Source organism: Synchiropus splendidus, chromosome 14, assembly GCF_027744825.2.
Source record: "Synchiropus splendidus isolate RoL2022-P1 chromosome 14, RoL_Sspl_1.0, whole genome shotgun sequence".
In the NCBI taxonomy this organism is placed as follows: Eukaryota; Metazoa; Chordata; class Actinopteri; order Syngnathiformes; family Callionymidae; genus Synchiropus; species Synchiropus splendidus.
This window is the reverse complement of record NC_071347.1, coordinates 23,315,863-23,336,060: the sequence shown is the minus strand read 5'-3', so window position 1 is coordinate 23,336,060 and position 20,198 is coordinate 23,315,863. Positions and strand designations below refer to the sequence as shown.

At 51.6% G+C, this 20,198-nt stretch overlaps 1 protein-coding gene across 1 annotated transcript; it reads left to right on the top strand.

The window, feature by feature from the left end:
• The first annotated feature begins 455 nt into the window (after window positions 1-455).
• On the top strand, window positions 456-19,885 carry ranbp10 (RAN binding protein 10). Its single transcript, XM_053884922.1, has 15 exons — window positions 456-958; window positions 9,025-9,136; window positions 9,309-9,361; window positions 11,830-11,997; window positions 12,072-12,094; window positions 13,937-14,121; window positions 14,195-14,307; window positions 15,454-15,562; window positions 15,623-15,771; window positions 16,014-16,218; window positions 16,985-17,124; window positions 17,598-17,749; window positions 17,838-17,949; window positions 18,021-18,162; window positions 18,222-19,885. The coding sequence occupies exons 1-14, from the start codon at window positions 760-762 to the stop codon at window positions 18,149-18,151; spliced, it is 1,851 nt and encodes a 616-aa protein (XP_053740897.1). The 5' UTR covers window positions 456-759; the 3' UTR covers window positions 18,152-18,162; window positions 18,222-19,885.
• The last annotated feature ends 313 nt before the right edge of the window (window positions 19,886-20,198 follow it).

The window sequence follows — 20,198 nt, the reverse complement described above, 5'->3', positions numbered from 1 at the left end:
ATACATGTGCTTGAGATGCAAAATCAATGTCGTTTGAGGCTCTTATAATAATGATTTTAAGAACTCCTTAGTAACCAAAGCGTGCAATTACCACATGATCGGTTTATTAATATAATACAATGAGACAAAGTGCAGCAGCAGTGTTCCTAAATTATTAGGATTTAATCGAAATCGTATATCGATAAAAGTTGTCCGATTTAACTCTCAAACGTGAGTAGTAGCCACTTAATTCAGTTCGCTGCAACGTGACTGTAGTTAGATTTTCTCGCAATTACTGGGATTTATCCCGTGTCATGTGCAAAATTAAAAATACATTTTAAACTGGTGAAACGATTTAAAAACGACGCCCACCAAGGACATTACGCTGCGAATTATTGTAGTCCACTGCTGCACCGACGTCATGTATCGAGATGAGGGTTGGACTACAACCCCCACAATGCACTGCTCAGCGACGCATGAAAGGCGATGAACTGGCATCAAATGTGTTGTAGAAGAATCAAAGGCGGAGAGAAGAATCAAAGGTGTTGGGGAGCAATCAAAGATGGTGAAAGGAAATAATAGTAACGGAGGGATTCGTGCGCTAAATAATGCCTAGTTTGCCGGAAAGAATAATCGCAATCCAGCCTTATCCGGTTGTGTCACACCGCTGCTATTTTCACACTCACTTGCAGCCTGCTGCTCCAGAGGAGTGACACGGTGGCTCTGCCTGGAGAGAACCCAACACCAGGACTCAAACCAGAGGCCCAGGAGCGCGGGGAAATGGCGGATCTTGGAGTGGGGATCGTGCCGACCGGGGACCACGCTTTCAACTTCCAGGAGCACGAGCTGAACGAAAGGCTGAAGCGACTGTACCCGGCTGTGAACGAGGACGAGAGCCCTCTGCCTCGGTCCTGGAGCCCCAAGGATAAGTACAGCTACATCGGGCTGTCACAGAACAATCTGAGGGTCCACTACAAAGGTCAGTGCGCAGGCTGAGTGGCGATGGTTCTGCGGAGACTGGTCGCGTTATGTCAGCGCTGTGTCCTGCCTGGATCTAGTTCGAGCTGCCTGCCTGCCTGTCCCGTAACCTTGCCGATGTGTCCCGCGTATCCATTATGATCGGGAGCGTATGATGGGCTTTTACAGTGACAGTGCGGTCATCGAGCGACATCTGCCTCCCAGTTCTGTTCCCGGTCTAAACCCACAGCTTGGCTCGGTCTCCTCCAGTGCTACACCTCAAGAGCAGCCCGCTTGTTGTTTATTTGCGCTGCAGTGCTGCCGTGACAGCCTCGCTGACACTCGTGTTCCAGGTGTATCGGTGGACGACACGTCCCGAGTTCGCGGTGTTGCCTCACGCGCTGTGCTTATTCAACAGCTATCCGCTCTTCCAGCCCTTAGCTGCTGGGCTAACTAGCTTAGCCGCGCTAGCTCTCCCTTGTGACTTGTTATTGTGCTGAAAACTGTCCACAAGATGGATGCGAGTCAAACTTGTTCACGCAGTCCAGTTGCGCTTCGACGACGGCGGGCAGGGAGAGGGGCCGCCGGGTTCGTTTGGCCGCACCGTGGTTGTTGTGGAAATGCTTTTTCGGTCCACAGAAAAACAATCCCCTCCAGTGAGATGTGTTCGAGCGAGTCCTGAACACCACACTCGCCTTCACAGCCTCGACAGCTGCTGTCAACAAGAAGGCCTGCGCACTCTTTTAGGCCAAATCTGCTCCCATCTTGAAAAAGTGAATCCCCAGACCGGAGCTTTCTGACAACAACAGCAGCAGCAGTCGCTGTGTTGGAATCAATAAGTCACTCATCCGTGGAAGGCAGATGTCTGAGCCAGGCCTTTAACAGAAACACGGAACATTTCAGGCTTGAAGAGATGACGGCGGGTCGAGGGGGGTCTGGGTTCAGTTGGTGCACCCTGACAGTGGCTCTGGGTCGCTGGGTGACTGAGGATTGCATCACTGCTCTCTGCAGTTGATGTGGTTCTGTTTGCCTCATCGGCCTGTGACCTTCACTCGCGGGGCTGGTTCACGTCTGAGCGTGAACTGGAGCAGCAGGGATGCAGATCGCCGACCCGTCAACTCTGGGACCGTGGTTGTCTGCAGGGAGCTGATGGAATGCTGAGTATGAGATTCCTTCACATGACACTCAAGTGTTTTCTCTCTTCCATTTTACTGGAGATACTTTGGATGTAGGGGGGGGCATAAACAAAAACCAGACAGCCAAGCATCAGTCCACCTCCTCCGGGGCGTTGGTGGCCGGTGTCTGGACGAGAGAAACCGGTTCCTTGTTCTTCTAATATTTAGCCTGCTCCTGCACTGGACTGGCTTGTCAGTGGGAGGCGTGACCCCCGTCCTAGTCTCATGGGGATGGCGATCTAAGGTGGGCCATGTGGTGCTCGGTCCTGGTCCATTAGCCTAGCCTGGCTAACAGTGGTGAGTGCTAACTAGCTGACCGTTGCTAGTACTTGAGTGGTTCCCCTGAAACTATGGCACATTCACTCAGACAAACCAACACCGCCTCACTATATACTGATGTTGGGAAAGTGGACTGTTACTTTTGCGCCACTTCTGTGGCGGCGAGGAGGCGGTTCGGGTTAGGCAAGTCCTGCGGTGGTGCTCCTTTTGTTACACATGTAATAACATGTCACTAGCTATTTAAAGGCCCTCAAACGGCTGCGGGTTTCCGGTGACCAAGGGGCAAACGTTACATGCAAGAAGCTGATAGTCTTGATTCTATCACACAGCAGATGGAGGTAGTGCTTCATTGCGTGGTCACGTCATTAAGCGTCACAACGGTCAGGAAGAATGACTCGTACCACAGAAATGGGCTCAAATATGGTGGTGTTTGTAATGGGAGAAGAAATCCTGAGAGTGCCGTCATGAAAACCAAATGACAAGAACACAACCAGAGTTCCCGTGTACAGCCTGAAGAGTCCTCCTTTTGCTTCTGTGTTTCTCAGTCGGCTTCTCCATTGACTATATTCCACGACACGTCGGGAGTGATGTGTACTGTACAAATGACAACTTGGATACATTTCTTCTTCATGATGTGCTTTGCCTGGTGCGACTGATTCTCTGGAGCTACTTAATAGTAACCCTGTACCTGAGTTGTTTGACCCCAATTCTTTGTTACTGTCTCTTGAGGAATCAAATAAAACAAGGCTGTTTGCTGCTACATGAGTCTGCTGCATTCAAGGTGCAGTTTTCGATGTGTTCCACTGTTGGCTCTGTGGCACTTCGTGTTGGACCCCTGGTGGCATGGCGGGGTAGTGTAGGCCGTCAACGCATCACTGGGAGGCAGGAAGTTGGTAAACAGCACAGTGTCAGACAAAGTCAACAGCCATTGGAGTTATATATTTGTACACTGTAAGCATGTGTACAGGATGTAGCTGTTAGCATGAGGAAGCTGTTACCGCTGCTCGCTCTGTGCTCCGTGGATGCTGTCTGCAGGGTAGTAGCAGTTTACTCACACAACCACGTGGACCCTCATTTTGGGGTCCAGGTTTTGGTCTCCTCTGCTCCCGCACGAGTGCATCCAGGGCTCAGCTCAGTCCTGCGAGGCCCGGCTGCTCTCTCCTGTCTGAGCTCACACTGTTAATATTTGAAGTTCAAGTTCAAACTGTCCTTCCTCCTGATTGAATATTTAATCCTCCGGCAAGTCATTTAGTCGAAAGAGTACAAGCATGTCCCACATTTAGAAGTCGGTTCAGCAGGTGATAAATGCTGCGGAACCAATGTCAAAACGCTTCACTCTCACCTTCAGCGATGTATCGACGCAGCCGAGGAAGCAGCCGAAGAGACTCGCATGCTCAGATAAAGTAGAAACGGTTGAACCTATGAGAAGGTCCTGATCTATCCCTCTGACCTTCACTGGTGGAGGAGCGACGGGTCCCATTGGTTTACCCTGGTCCTGCTGTTTCTCATACTGAATGACCCGAATGGGACGTGGTGGAGCTCCAGAGGAACATTGTGGTGGCGGCCTTGGTGGCATCCTACCACATTCATTCACTCTGGTCATGGTTTGTTCAGCTTATGTGGACAGTGATCGTGAAACGCTTGGAGTCTTTTGGGAGCCTGTGGTTGGACTGGTGGGGACACAGGTGGTGGGGGGAGGGGCGGGGTTTGTGGTGGGTACTGGGATATTACCTGGATGTCCTGCATTCCAGGGGTGTGGTGGTTTACCGGTGACATCTGGTGGAACACGCTGGGACTCTGGTGGTGGATTAATGTGAGGAGGTTTCTGGTGAGAGGAATGTCTGGGTCTCTGTGTTCCAGATGCTGCCCCTGCGACCTGACCTCAGATACACGGTAGTCGATGGATGTGTCAGGTCACTTATGGTGGACATTTTGGTGTGAATTGTGGAGGAATTCTGGTGTCCTAGAGATGTGTCTCGATGTATCGGGGACTCCACAGTTCCAGGCCCAGGTCAGGCCCGTCTGAATGAACGGTGAGAGGAACTCTGCTGATTGAGTTTCAGGGCGTGACTGTAACATTCTCTTCAATGCCTCTTCATGTCGTCACGTTCTTATATTCAACAGCAAATAAAGAACATCCCCTGCAAATGTTTGCTCTGCCGCTCGGATTTCAGGTGTGACTCACTTCCTCGGTCAGCATCACAAATCTCAAACAGCACAATGGTCTGGGCCCCTGTGGCCGCCCCAGCTGGGTTGTCCAGCGGCCCCCAGGATGACGAGTGAGAGTGAATAACCGCGGCGCGTCACTCATGTGCTCGCTATATATGTTCTGACGGATGGATGTGCTGAGTCAGGGTCTGTGGCGGTAACGTGAACTTTGCTCCTTTCTTGGTCTCCTGACTGCAGGTTTAGCTTCACAAGGGCTGATAAAATTAGCGAGCAAGTCTCCATGGCTTGTCTGTGGTGGTTCCAAGCTGCGTTGATGTTCTCATGCTACAACTTCAGACTTCTTGTGGTGAGCAAACGCCTCAGTGCCTTTTGCCCCCCGCTGTTCCGCTTCACAGTTCTGCCTTTTCCAGTACCCACTCTGGCCAGCTGGGGGCGCTATAGACGAACCTCTTCTGGGAGAGTGACTCATTCGTTTCAGCCGTCGCCATGATGAACACAATTCTCCACTAAAGGCAGTCAACTGGACTCATGCTCTTTTGCATCGGAGCTAGCATGCTAGCAGTGCAGCGGGGTCCTGGCCCAGCTCTCAGGTGGTTCTGTGTCACCTGATGTTGATGATTCTAATCACGGCAGGGACGTTGAGGTGGAGAACCGCGGGTTGTTGCTGAGTTTCTTGTCGGCAGCGTGGGATGAGACCACATGAACCCCCTGACCTCTGCAGAGAGTGTCACTTGATCCAGACTGAAACACAGCTTTTCAACTTGCAGTACACAAGCTGAGCAGTCGGCGGGTCAGAGGCTCGTGACACCCGTGACTGGATGGCCTTTCTTCTGGTGAGCTGTTGGTGCCGCTGACGGTGAGGACTGAAACTTGACAATGTATCACTGATTAATCTGGTTCATCTTCCCGGAATTCTATAATCTCCACTCTCAATAAAAGAACTTGTCATTCAGCGTTTTCTAGAAGGTGCTTACTGGAATAAACGTCAGGTTGGTAGAACGTGGCTCAGAAGGGGTTCATCACACCCCTACAGTGCTCCTGGACGTCACTAAGTAACCGCCTGTGATTCAGTCGTCGTCGTTAGCTCTGATCTGCTTCTGATAGTCCTGATCCGCTCGTGCAGTAACTCCAGTCCGTGGCATGCAGGGCTCCGCCAACACAACAGGTCTGCTTGGACAAGTGGTCTCTAACTCGGTTCTGATCTGGCTCCATGCATGTTGTCACTCGATCGTACCCAGAACAATGGACGAAGTTCACCCTCAGTAAGACCCTGGGTGTCCCTCACCCCTCACCCCAAGTTGGTGGGGCACTCTTCACTCTTGAGAAACAAAAATAAAAAAATAGTTTGGACTCTTCTGACCCTTTCAGACTTTCAGATCGCAGACCACAGATGGGTCCCTTTCATTGGCGCTCCACTTGGTTCTCCCAGCGTCACGGCTTTCAAAGGGCCTTCTAGAAAAGAGCCCGGACATGACAAGAACCTGCTGCAGGATCCATCTGTGCGGTTGTAAAGGGACCTGTTGGCCGGCTGGGGACTGGATTTCACAAAAGCGGCTAAAAATAGAGCGTCATGAATGTTGCTGGAACCACGGTCTGACAAAAACACACATTCATCCCAGGCAGGAGAATAAATATAACCCTCACTGGGCCACGGTTCCATCCACGGGGACTGGAAATAGAAGATGATGACTAATTTACCTCCAGTTGACTCGTCCTCGGTGACTTGGCTGGATATTTTTAGAGGACAATCAGTCCAGCGTTCTGTTAGCGTTGTTGCTGATGGGAAAGTGAGAAGACGTGTCGGGATCTTTCAGAGCAACTACACGGTGCTGCGGCTGGGGACGCGTCCCAAACGCCACACCGACGCGCATGACATGCTGATGATTCATGTTCATCATTCTGATGGTGACCTGTCTACTTCTTTCACTTCACATTAAGATCCACATAAACATGTGAAACATTACAACTCCCAGACCTTTGTTTCGTCATTGGCAATGTTGAAATAAAGTTTGGTGTGAGCTGCCATTACTGGCCGACCATGATGTACCAAGCAGGAGGCCCAGCAGGAGGCCACCGGCCCGTCTCAGTGGGTAGTGCTTCGTTGTTGTGCTACAGCTTCATTCAAGACGTGTATTGCCAGATTTTGCCAGTGAAAGTAGTTGTTAAAATAAGATCTATAAACATGATGAGTTGTTTTTTTAGGTTGAAACTCCTGTTTCCTCCATGTCAGTCACATTGTTCAGATCAAGCTGTAGCCTGTAAACCGACCAAGGATGGTGAAACCCCGATGATCCTGACTGTTGAAAGATTATCCTCGTGTCTGGCTGTGTTCGGTGGGAATTTGTTCGCCTCTGAATACGGTCAGGGCCGACCGTCGTGAATGTGAAATGTGGGAGTTCAATATGTACAACCGAAAATCTTCATGTGTGTCAAGAGCTGCTCGATCCTGAACTGTGACGTGGAACAAGCCATCTGTCAGAGAAACAAGGAGGCAAAGGAGGATGCTTTCAAATGGACTGAATTGATGGCATTAAAAACACTAGTTCTTATATGTTAGAAGTAAATCTGGCTCCAATCTGCAGCTGCCCTCACCTGCTGCGGCCCGCTGGCCACCAGTGAGGGGGCGGCGGTCAGAGCGTGGCCTGTCGGAGCAGGTGGTCACATGGTCCGAGCTGAGCAGCTGCTGAGGAGCAGAGACAGGTGACCTCCCACGACCTTGGACTGGGAGATGTCCATGTTGAGGCCCTTCATATGTCCGGGCCCTTGTTTCTTTGGTGCACTTTGTTGTTGTGATAGCTCCGCCTCTTTTTGTCACGCATAATCTCGCCGGATTCCCAGTGGTGAGATTATCAGTGACACTACGCACAACCATCGACGGTCCACTTCCTGTGTGGGGTCGTGATGTGTGCGGCCCCTCAAGAGGCGGATCTGACTTTAGTTTTGCTGCGTTTGTTTCACGACTGCTGGAGTCTGGTCACCTTGGTGATGGTCAGGTGTAGGAGTGAGCGCTTCCATGTTCACTCCATGCTGCGGCACACTCATCTTCACAACCCCAGTGGAACCAAAGCCCAATTCTCTGTGTCCAAACTGTTGAAAATGGCCTTTGTTTGGTGAAGCACTTCAGCTGTACACATGTGACTCTGAGGGCGGACTAGTTGCAGAAGATTACTTTCAGTTGTTTCAAAATGTTTCCAGATTAGATGAGGTGAACCACGGGTTGGAAAATAAGTTTGAAACTGAAGGATTGCAGCTGGTTGAATTATAGTCATCACACTTGCCGTTCATATTGGGCCCAAACATCTCGCTGGCATGAGTCCTGGTGCAGCCACGATGACAAGGGGCAGACCTGAACCTGCGATGCTGTTTGACCTCTCTCCAGCCGGCCTTTACTGTCAGTGATGTGGATTCCTGGAGGCACCGACTCACTGAAAACCCGTGCTCGTAACACCCATGTCATTGTTCCCTCGGATGTGTCGCCTCAGAGTCCTCTGCCCCTCTGAGTCGCACGTTTCCTCGTCTCTTTTGTCTGATTCCTCGTGTTGTTTGTGACTCAGGGGTGCGACCCTTCATGACCCTCAGGACATGTTGTTTCTCCCACACGATAAAACACACACACACACACAGCACGGGTTGTGTAAACGTGTGTGTACAAGAGTCATGATGTGAGACGAGGATGCACAGCTGAGTGCATCAGCAGAAGAAAGACAGACACTCGCAGATGACTGGACTTCACTCGGATTGGTCCGTAGCAGGGGGTTGTCTGTGTCTGCTTGTTTAGACTCCTTTGTGGGGACCAATTCTGGACAAAACACTGTCCTTGTATGGACCTTATGACTTTGTGGGGACGTTTGGCTGGACCCCACGAGGTTAAGCCTCAATCTGAGGCTGAAAACTTCAAAATAACTGGGTGACTCTAACTGGGTTCCAGTTTGGTCCTGAGACCTGTTTCAGGTGAGCCATGTGTTTTGTGTGCGACTCATCACAGACCTTCACATGTGACACGTCATCACTAACCTCTGAACTGTGCTCACCACCTTTGGTAGAATTCAACATTGAACAGGCTTTTAGCGAGAGCTAGCTAAGCGCCTGACGTTGAACGTTGCATCTGAGGGAACCTGGGGTGTTCCCAAGCCAGGATGGAGAAGAAGAGTAGCATCAATTGTGGGGCTGAACTAGCATGTCTTTTTATAGCACTCAATAGCCCGTCACAAAATTAGTTTTCACTCGACTTCAGCTGCTCCAGTGACGCCACAGCTAGTGGCTACATATTAAGGAGGTTTCTCCCGATTGTTCCTGGTTGATGGACTGTGAGTTCTGGTGTGTGATCATCCTCTCTGTGACTGTTGTATTGTGTTGTCCCTCTGACCAACATCGGCGGGTGCTGGAGCCCAGCTGGTGACAGGATGTCGGGTGTCTGTCAGCGAGTGAGTTTGCGTGCAGTGACGTCGCTACTTTGTCCTCACAGGTCACGGCAAGAACCACAAAGATGCAGCGTCGGTACGAGCCACGCACCCGATACCAGCCGCCTGCGGGATCTACTACTTTGAGGTCAAGATTGTCAGCAAAGGTCGAGACGGGTGAGTGCTGTCTCCTGTTTCTGCGCACGAGGCCCGCGGGTGTGTTGTCGTGGGCTGTCCAGCACCTGCAACACGTCTGACAGGCTCCGCCCACTGTTCCCATGCATGAACGCAGTGTTGAGTTGGACGTACCTCGTGGCTGCGTCTGTTCAAATCTGGTTCTGGTCCACAGGTACATGGGCATCGGCTTGTCTGCGCAAGGAGTCAACATGAACAGACTTCCTGGTGAGTAGCATGTGACCTGCCAGTCATGTGACCTGCCAATCCTCAAGTGTACCTGTAAAATTGATGCTTTCTGTCTGAGCTTTGTGTGTGAAACATGTGTGTGTGTGTGTGGGCTTGTTTATCCTACTTTGTGGGACCTTATGAGGACCGCATGACATTGTGGGAACTTTTGGCTGGACCCCACAAGGATAAGCCTCAATTTGAGGATGAAGACTTCCAAATAACTGGGTGACTCTAACTGGGTCCTGGTTCAGGTGAGCCCTGTGTTTTGGATGGTTAGGTTTAGGGGGAGAGGCTGGGGAAAGGGCGATGGCCAGGAGAGGTCCCCACAAGCATAGAGAGACAGATGTGAGTGTGTGCTGGTATGTGTGTAAACATTCAGGCGTGTGTGTGTTCCATAATAGAGCGAGGTTCTCTACTGCTGACCTCTGAGTCTCATCCTTGTGTGGACGCCTGCCCATTTCATTAGCATGTTGCTGCAGTGAGCTGAGCTTTACAGGCAATATCCCTGTCAGCAGATTAATCTAATACCCCGCAGCACACACACACACACACGCACACACATGAACACACTCACAGGCACAGTAAACATTCCAATGTATAGCAGCTAATGCAGAGCCTCCAGTGACGCTGCCCCATACTTGAAGCGGGTGCACACTGGGTCACGGCGTGTCACCTCACCTCTGGGACCGGGACACACACACACACACACACTCTCACACACACTCACACACACTCATGCAGCCGACCTACTTTCACCAACTCTGCTTTGCTGTCTGGCAGCGGCCTTCGAGCCGTGAGTGAGCAGAGACACTGACGGCCGCAGAAGGAGAATTGACACAACTGATCCATTGAACCCTTTGACCGCTCTCCCCTGCAACTTTATTGATAAGCGCTTCACACAAACACATGGGAGCCTCGGCAGCGGTGCCAGCCTCAGCCTCTGGCCAGCAGCAGCCCCTGACATTCCCCTGACACGCTGCTGTTGAAGACACGACCTCTCAGTGAGGTGAGGTCACATGACGGCGGCGTCAGACACCAGCGTCTGCTGTGTTCTGTGAGCTGGTAAAGGCACTCGCCCTCATCACTGATGACATCACACAGCACGAGGCCTGATTCACGGCCTTGTGTGACCTCTGAGGTGCTGAAGCTGGGCGCAGGGTGATTCAACACCTGTAACTCTGACCTGGCTCGTGACCTCTCCTCTCCACACCTGCGGCAGAGACCTCAATGAATTTTCGCCAGCTTTTAAACCACAAAGCAAACATTGACAGTTAATGAGTATCAATAAAGTTTTAAAGTGAGACATAACGTTAGCCGTTGACTGTTAGCCATTAGCTCTGTTAGCTCTGCGCTGCAGACAGTCTTTGGCCTGGTGGCAGCTCCCACAAGGATCCCTCCCTCCCTCCCTCCCTCCATGGTTCTGTGGTGAAGGTGTGAGGTCCAGTTAGAGGCGCATCAGCTTTAAAAACAGCTAGAAGTTGTTGAAGCATGTGAGCGGCTTCTTGGCTGTGAGTGTGTGGGTAGAGGAGCGCGGCGCACCACAGCAGCGCTGCTTTGACTGAGGGAGGGATCAGCGCATCAACACACTGGAGCTCTACAGTAGAGTGGAGAGAAAGAATGGCAGCCAATCCATGGGATCATCTCCTCACCTTGGTTGCTCCTCAACACCTTCTCACTGTCAGGACTTCATGGCGTCACATGACCCGCCTCTATCTCCGGACACATGAGGTGAAACTGGATCATTGTCCCACAACGCACCTGACAGTCTCAGCTCCCCGGGTGGAAAACGCTGCCTTACAAGACTGCTGTGCTGTGAACTGAGAGGAGCTCATGTCGCTCATGTGCTGTGCTGCTGCGGCCAGTGACCATCTGCTGGAATAATCTGAGTGGATTATGTCAAATAATAACTGTGCTCTCGTTACCATTCATCCACGTTGGATGGAAGCAGAATAAACTTGAACCTTTGGGACATTAATTAAAACAGTGCAAGGACGTGAATGTCAAATATCCCTCTAGAATATTGAAGCAAAAACAGCGTAACAGTTTATTAAACATGTCATCTGTGGGATTAATGCTGCTTAATCCTAAATGAATGAACCGGAAAGGCGCGGTCATTGAATGAATATTGTGTGATTTCAAGGGACTGAAGCTTTGTTGACATTTATTACTCTTCATTTCAAATAGTCATGTTGAAACTACTGTTCACTGAAATGATCCGAAATATGTGAATAACTGAGCATGGTAACACAACTGGAAATACACTTTCACTGGTGAAACTGAACATTCAGCACATTTGTTCAATACTCTTTATTGTCTTTCTTGTCTTTAATCTTTATTTAGTATTTTTCAGGATTTAAAAAATTAGTTGAATATCAGAAAGTGCTCTTATGTTGTGGGAATGTTTGATGTTTTATCATGGAATGTGCTTCGGGACAGTGGTGTGAGCGTCTGACGCTGTGTTCCAGGCTGGGACAAGCACTCCTACGGTTACCACGGCGACGACGGTCACTCCTTCTGCTCCTCTGGTACCGGGCAGCCGTACGGGCCCACGTTCACCACCGGCGACGTGATTGGCTGCTGCGTCAACCTCATCAACAACACCTGCTTCTACACCAAGAACGGCATCAGCTTAGGTGGGTGAGGTCCACGTGGGCGGGCGAGACCAGGCCGGCGCTTCTAACCTCAAACGTCTGCTCTCGTCCCGCAGGTGTGGCCTTCACTGACCTCCCGGTGAGTTCCTATCTGCAGCTGTGTCATGTGTGGAAGTGTGCTGCGATGAGTGCAGCACCCAGAGGATGCGCCAAATACTGCTATCACCTGCCATCATCACCTCAGTTCTGCGACTAATGCTGCGACACCTAGTACTGCTTCCTCTACTGCAGTACACAACTCCTCATGACACAAATGACCTGTGTGTACTACGTCTATTGCTCCTGTATCCATGATGTGATCCTCCTGCCCAGGCTGGCTCCGCCCACATTATAAACACCTTTCTCCTGCTGCTCACCATTGAACTGAGCCGCAGAAGAAACGCCCTGAACTGTTACTTGGCTTCACATGTGTACATAGAACTGAAGTTACATTCAGGTAACTAACCTTTCTTGGTCATTGGTGCTTGGCCCTGTAATGGCCTTCACTGTTGTCTGATGCGTTTCCTCCCAGCATGGTCCTCACAGAACCACTGCCATATGAGAAACAGCAGGAGGACCAGGAGTCGTACCGCACACGCGCTGAATGAGCCTCCGAACCGCCGTATCGCCGAGCAAAGTCTTCGCCACAGTTGAACCAATTTCCTCCGTGGAAACTCCCCTAAAAGGCTCTGGAGTGGAGTGAGGTGCGACGCCGAGCTCTCCACCAGCCCTGACGTCTCTAGCTCAAAAGATGTGCCCCGGTGTCTGCTGCTGCAGTTTGAGCAGGCTGTGACCTGTCCTCTACTCTGCAGCTCCATCGCCACGGCAACGCTGCCCTTCCTTCTCACACACAGCAAAACTGCTGAATCGTGTGCTTTTCAGAGCAAGTTACCTACTCCCCGAACAAACGGCAGTATCTCGGACACAGTAGCAGATAAACAAACAAATGGCACACCGTAAGAATCCTGAGGCTTTCGTCTCCAACTGAGGCGACTGTCATGTGTCTACCGTCGACGGTTTGGCTGGGATGGCCAGTTGAAAATGAGTGACTTTTTCCGAGCAGCAGCCAGTGAGCTCCAATGCATTCTCAATGGAGCCGAATGTTGTGGTTGCCGCACATTTTTGAAGCTCACGTAAATTCTGAAAGTGCTACAGCAGTTCTGAGCGCATTTTACGAGAGAGTTTGACTGTAAAACGGGCGATTTTCATGTTTCTGCGCCCCCACAATCGCAGTTTAGAAACGCAAAACCCACTTTTTTTCCCTCCTCTGCTCCACTCGAACCAGCTTTTGATTGCTCACTCTAACTTTTCCATTTTTGCCAAATCTCGGGTTGTTTGCAGCCGTTTTGTGGGCAAACGATACGACTTGGCTCTGTTCTTTTTTTTTTAATGGCGACAGAGGACGAGTGTGACTGCGTTTTGAGCTTCTTGCTGAGTTTCTAGGCCAAAGTTTGGGGCAGCTACGAGCCGTGGAAGTTGTGGCAAATTTCTGTAGTGGTGAATCCTCTTCCCGTTCATTTTCAATGGGATAAATTGGTCACAAAACCTGGAATACCTCAGGAATTCTGGCACCTAGGTCCGAGAAAAGTACTAGCAGGTCATTCCCGGTCAGGCCGCATGTTTTGGCTTTCAAACTGCGTCTCTACGGCCGAAAATATAAACCTAATGGAGCGCAGAAGGACAATATAACAGCTTTTCAAAGCTGTCTGAAAATGCATTGTCAAAACAAACTGAAATTACAGTGAAATTGACCGTGGTTTTTGTCTTTATTTATGTCATGAAGAAGCATTTTGAGGTGATTCGGAATCTACTGATTTAGGCTGGTTTCACGACAGCTGTGGAGTTGGTGACGTAGACGCAGCCAACCTGCTGCGGTGGGGCCATGTGGCTGTGCGAGTCATGTGACTGGTGTCTAACCCCGCCGTTCGTCTGCCCCCCCCAGCCCAACCTGTACCCCACCGTGGGGCTCCAAACGCCGGGCGAGATCGTGGACGCCAACTTCGGCCAGCAGCCGTTCGTCTTCGACATCGAGGACTACATGAGTGAGTGGCGGGCCAAGATCCACGGCATGATCACTCGCTTCCCCATCGGCGAGAGGCTGGGCGAGTGGCAGGCCGTCCTGCAGAAGTGGGTGGCGCCGCAGTCACGTTGCAGATGAGATGCCACACGTCAGTGCTGAGATTCCTCTCTGCTTTCGCAGCATGGTGTCCAGCTACCTGGTGCATCATGGCTACTGCGCCACGGCGACCGCCTTCGCCAGGGCCACAGAGACCACGATACAGGAGGACCCGGCGTCGATAAAGAACCGGCAGAGTGAGTCAACACGCACGCACACACGCCAGTCTCTCTGTTAGGGCTGGGCCATATGGACAAAAAAATATCATGATAAATGATGTCATTTGGGCTGTTATTCTCATGATAAACACATGTTGGTTCTATCCATGTGTTGGACACTAGAGTCTCTCTTGACACTGTCTGATGATGGAACTCAGGAGTGGAGTTTGTCTCCAGCATCATGGTCTGTTGACGTCTCAATAGACCAGTGAGCAACTCAGTGTTTCAGGTCTCTGGTAGAAGCCGCTGGTGTCTGACAGGCTGCTCTGCCAGCTTTATTTAGGGCTTCAATGGAGCCGTCTGTCTGTCTGTCTGCTGTGTCTCATGTCTCTGAACAGTTGACTTGAACTATGGAGCAGTCTGGACACAGTTCCTAGATGCTGCTGAAGAAACATGAGAAACCATCAGGCGAAGAAATGATCATGGAGTCAGAGTCTAGATCATGATCCAAACTGTCAGTCCTTGGTCTTGTGTGATGAAAAACCTTGTCACAATTCTCTCTCCTAAAATGCTTGTTTTCCATGGCCTTATTGAAGATGTCACTCAAGACTTTGAGGCTTTAGAATTTGTTGATGGTCCCTAACTGATGGCGGCTCGTAGCATTAGCGCTGCCTGTGAGAGTGTGTCCTCCATCAGTGAAGCCTCATGGGGATTAAGTTATCGCCCGTTCCTACTTTCTGTCCTTCTGAGGACCTCTCCTGGCCATCATCCTTTCCCCAGCCTCAACACATGGCTCACCTGAACCAGGACTCTGACCCAGACTGGACCCAGTTATAACCACCCAGTTATTTAGAGTCTTCGTCCTCCAAACCTCAGGAGGACTCACCCAAGTGTCCTCACTAGTGTAGCTAAACCAGGCTCACACACACACACACACACACACACACACACACACTGGCAAGTGGTGGTCCTGGTTCTGTGGGAGGGAACAAGTGAATCCGTGCCTCACCTCTCCTCCCCGGCCGACCCCCACACACCAGTCTCTCTGACTTGTCTTTACCCCCGGTGGCCGACAGATGGCGCTCGTGCTCTGCGGTGCTCTGAGGCACTTCTTGTCTGACTCCGCCACACTCCGTGTTGTTGTTGTTGTGTTCTCGGCTCACCCTCCGTGTTCCCGTCCGTCAGGAATACAGAAGTTGGTTCTGGCGGGTCGAGTGGGCGAGGCCATCGAGGCCACCCAGCAGCTGTACCCGGGCCTGCTGGAGCACAACCCCAACCTGCTCTTCATGCTCAAGTGAGTGTCGGGGCGCCGCGGCCGCGCGGGGCCGGCGCGCTAACACCAGTCTGCCTGCAGGTGTCGCCAGTTCCTGGAGATGGTCAACGGCACGGACAGCGAGGTGCGCTGCCTCACCATCCGCTCCCCGAAGTCCCAGGACAGTTACCCGGGCTCGCCCAGTCTCAGTCCTCGACACGGAGCTGCCAACACACACCTGCACTCCGGAGGTGACCGCGCGCGCACGCGTGCCGCCCTGTCCTTGTGAGGACCTCTCCCCTGAACACATGGCTCAGCTGAACCAGACTGAGACCCAGTTATTCTGGAGTTTGAACCCTCACACTGAGGCCTGGCCTCGTGGCGTCCAGCCAAATGTCCCCACAAAGTCATACGGTCCTCACAAGGATAGTGATTTGTCAAGAGTTGATGCCCACAACACAGGATTTGACAGGTCTCGTGTCTCCCCCCCCAGGCTCCGACAGCCCCACCTGCAGTAACGGGGTCACCCCCTCCAAAAAGTGCAAGAGCCGCGGCGGCGGCGCCAAGTACCCCAGCGCCTCCTCCTCCACCTCCTCCTCCACCTCCTCCTCCCCGTCCTCCGTCAACTACTCCGAGTCCAACTCGCCCGACTCCACAAAGAGTCAGCAGCACAGCACCCACAGCAACCAGGAGACCAGGTGAGCGCCTGTCCTCGCCGTGGTTCGGTCGACCGAGAGTCACAACCACTTTGCCAGGTTTCAGTCGGAACGTTTCAGTCAGTCTTTTCATGAGAAGTTGACTGATGCTCCACAGCTAAAACATGGACTGGAATATGGGCCTCTGGAACCAACTATGCAACTTTGATGTCAGTGTTTGGATTGTTGGCTCCAAATGCATGTATGACCGATACGCCTCTTCAGTTATTACGGCTTTATATTGATTAGAAAAATCACCCAGTTGAAATGAAACGGTCCACAGTTCAAATGCAGGTTTTCCGCCCGCATCTTTTGACTCCGCCCCTCAGAGAAACCCAAGTGAGAAGCAGCCAAACTAGAGCCAGTGAAGGAGCTTGCTGTAAATGAGGAGCAGCGACTGTCTTCACTGCTGCGTCTCCTCATGTGTCCAGCAGAAATACGTTTCTCTCACTGTTGTTCTGTTTAAAACACGCCAAACCCCCAAATCAGGTCCATCTCGCTGATGTGCTCCGTGTTTTCCACTGGGGAAACGGCGGCGTTGACCAACATGTTTGGTGTCGTCTGACGAAATGATGATGTCAGCACATTTGCTGTGGCGGGAAACGCTGCGTGTCGGAGAGTCTGTTCACCTGTGTGTGTGTGTGTGTGTGTGTGTGTGTGTGTGTGTGTGTGTGTGTGTGTGTGTGTGTGTGTGTGTGTGTGTGTGTGTGTGTGTGTGTGTGTGTGTGTGTGTGTGTGTGTGTGTGTGTGTGTGTGTGTGTGTGCGCAGCGACAGCGAGATGGAGATCGACGCCGAGCATTACAGTAACGGCGTGGTGGACGGGTCGACAGCTCGAGTCATGAATGGAACCTACAAGCACGAGGAGATCCTGCAGCCCGACGACAACAGCAACGGAAACAGAGTCTCAGGTGTACACACACACACGTGCTCCCCCTCTCGAACCTAACCCTCCTAAACACATGGCTCACCTGAACCTTTACAGGACTCTGAACCAAACTTAAACTAAATGATCATGACCCAGTTATTTTGAAGTCTCCATCCTTAAACTGGGGTTTGGACCTGTGGGGACCTTTTGCCAGACATAAGGTCCCCATGAGGATAGTGTTTTGTCAGGAATTGGTCCCCAGGAAGCAGTATAAACAAGCCCACGCCTGCACTGTGAACTCACCACCACGCAGCTGATGGGTCACACACACACACACACACACACACACGCACGCACGCACGCACGCGCACGCGCACACACACACACACACACACACACACACACACACACACACACACACACACACACACACACACACACACACACACATCATCTTCAAGTTGCTTATATGTGTGTGTGTGTGTGTGTGTGTGTGTGTGTGTGTGTGTGTGTCAGAAGAGGAGCCGTACAGGAGAAGTCGGCAGCTGTGCGGAGGGAACCAGGCGGCCACCGAGCGGATGATCCAGTTCGGCCGGGAGCTTCAGGCTCTGAATGATCAGCTGTGTCGCGAATACGGGAAGAACACCACACAGGAGAAGATGCTGAAGGTGCACGTGCACGCGAGTTAGGCCTCTGGTGATGATGAGGATGAGGACGACGACAGTGACCTTGAGGGCGGTGTGTGCTGTGTTCCAGGACGCCTTCAGCCTGCTGGCGTACTTGGACCCGTGGAACTGCCCAGTGGGTCAGCAGCTAGACCCCATCCAGAGAGAGTCCCTCTGCTCTGCACTCAACAGCGCCATCCTGGGTGAGGACAGGGCCGCGCGCGCAGACATGACGCCATGTTGGAGGTCCGAATGAGCCGCTTCTCTCCTGCAGAGTCTCAGAACCTGCCCAAGCAGCCGCCGCTGATGCTGGCTCTGGGCCAGGCCACCGAGTGCGTCCAGCTCATGGCCCGGGTCCGGTCCGGCTCCTGCTCCTTTGCCAGAGTGGACAACTTTCTGCACTAGCCCAGGCGGAGGTGAGTCCCGGCTCCCTGGACCCGGCCCCGGCCCCGTCTGAACCCGGCTCTGTCCGCAGGCCAAGGTTGAGTAGCACTGAGGAGGCGTGTCCAGCGGGTGGTCGTCGTGGCGACAGGAACCAGCATGCGTGTGATTGGTGTGTTTGGCGCCGGCTGAGGAGGAATCTTCCGTTTTGATTTAGTATTATCAAATAAAGTGTGAGACTATTTAAAGATAATTATAATTATTATTATTATTATTATTCTGTTCATCTAGACTTTTTTAGTTGGTTCTTATTTTGTCGCTTTGTTGTGCTCATCCCGGACGGAACACACCGCTGCCCCCCCACCCCCGCCCCTCTGTTGCAGTATGTCACAGCTCCGGCCGTGACCTCGGTGACCCCCGGGTGTGTGGCTGAGAGCTGGAGCGAGTGAGGGACTCGAACCCACAACCCGCCACACCACTGACCCTCCCAGCGCTCACACACACACGTCGTGATGTGTGCCACGTGTCCCAAACTGTGGGGGTCACCAGAGGTCAGAGGTCAACCTCATGTAATAGGACTCTTCTAATACACACACACAGACTTCAGTTACACACACACACACAGACACACACACACAGGCTTCGGTTACACACACTGGTAGGATCAAGAACATTTTTATAGCTGGAGGAACCTCCACCTGTGTGACGACACTAACACACGTCAGCCTGCACACACACACACACCTGGTGCACATCCATAAACAACACAAATGCTAAACTACACACACACACACACACACACACACACACCTGGTGCACATCCATAAACAACACAAATGCTACACACACACACACACACACCCGCAGGTCTGGTGGCGTCAGCAGCTTCTTCAGGAAAGGTCAGAGGTCAGCGTCGTGCACAACTTCAATCATGGATTAATGTTTTGAGTTTTTAGCAGAATAATAAAATGTGAAATGTTTTACTTCTATTAGCATGACTTCAAATGTACTGGAAACATGTTGAAAATGTCTGTGGACATTCTGACAGAACTATTTTTATTAAATACGTCATACGCACCTGTCTGCGTCTGTCTGTCTGGCTCCGCCCCTCGGCAGGCTCCGCTCGCGTTTGTCCCGCTGGTGGCGCCGTCTTTTGGTCGGATGAAACGTAGCGTCGATGACCGCGGCGGGTGAGGGGCCCTGTCACTGGGGAGAGACTCGGAGTAGAGCCGCTGTGTTGGAGGGAGCCAGATGAGTCAGAGAGGTTATGTCTGCCCACTGGCTAGGGTGCGTCTCTGGATCCCTCTGCTGCCCCCGCGACCCGATGAGCAGCAGATGAGGCCTCGAGGATGGATGCAAGACAAAGTCATGTGATTCAATAGCTGGAAATATTTGAACTAATGTGGTCCGTTTTCATTTTGTCTAGAAGACAAGGAGTCGACTGACTTGCAACCTTTGTTTTCTTAAACCATCTTGTTTATTGTTATTTGTTTCTCCTCACACGCTTCTCAGCTGCCACCCTCCAACCGGAAGTAGAACGGAACGTCCCTCCAACACGCGCGGATCTTGGTCATCGTCACCTGCGTCTGACGTCACACGCGAACCGTTTCAACTTTAAAAAGCGGCATCACAACTTCGAACACAAGCGTGTTCATGGATGTTTTTCATGTCCCCGACCACTTCCGCGCTCCTCACCCGTGAACTGCGATCTCACCAGCAGGAGGCAGCAGAGAGCCGTGACCACACAGTTCGGGTTTTCTCTTTCGATGTAAAAAAAGTGTTAATTTCGCCAAATAATTCGGGTTTTACTCGTTTTTTTTATTCGGTGTTTCACCATTTATACAATACTATCATGAAACTGCGTGGCTGAGCGTAAAACATGCGTTTGTGTCGCGATACAGAAGCGGTTCTCGTGCTGGCAATGAAAGCCATTTACTCATTTTCCTTTCCGTTTTGTTTTTTCTTTATCACTTAGACGGGTTTTTTCTCGTCACGTGACGTCACCCGACTTTTCTCGCCTCTTCACAGCCTCTCAGCAGGTTGTGGGTTTGAATCCATCCAGAGGCGAGTT

Excerpts from the sequence above, each read along its gene's own strand:
- ranbp10 (XM_053884922.1), top strand. The coding sequence starts at position 760 with ATGGCGGATCTTGGAGTGGGGATCGTGCCGACCGGGGACCACGCTTTC. Across the intron at positions 14,308-15,453 it reads GTCGATAAAGAACCGGCAGA|GAATACAGAAGTTGGTTCTG; the intron begins GTGAGTCAACAC and ends CCCGTCCGTCAG. Across the intron at positions 15,563-15,622 it reads AACCTGCTCTTCATGCTCAA|GTGTCGCCAGTTCCTGGAGA; the intron begins GTGAGTGTCGGG and ends GTCTGCCTGCAG.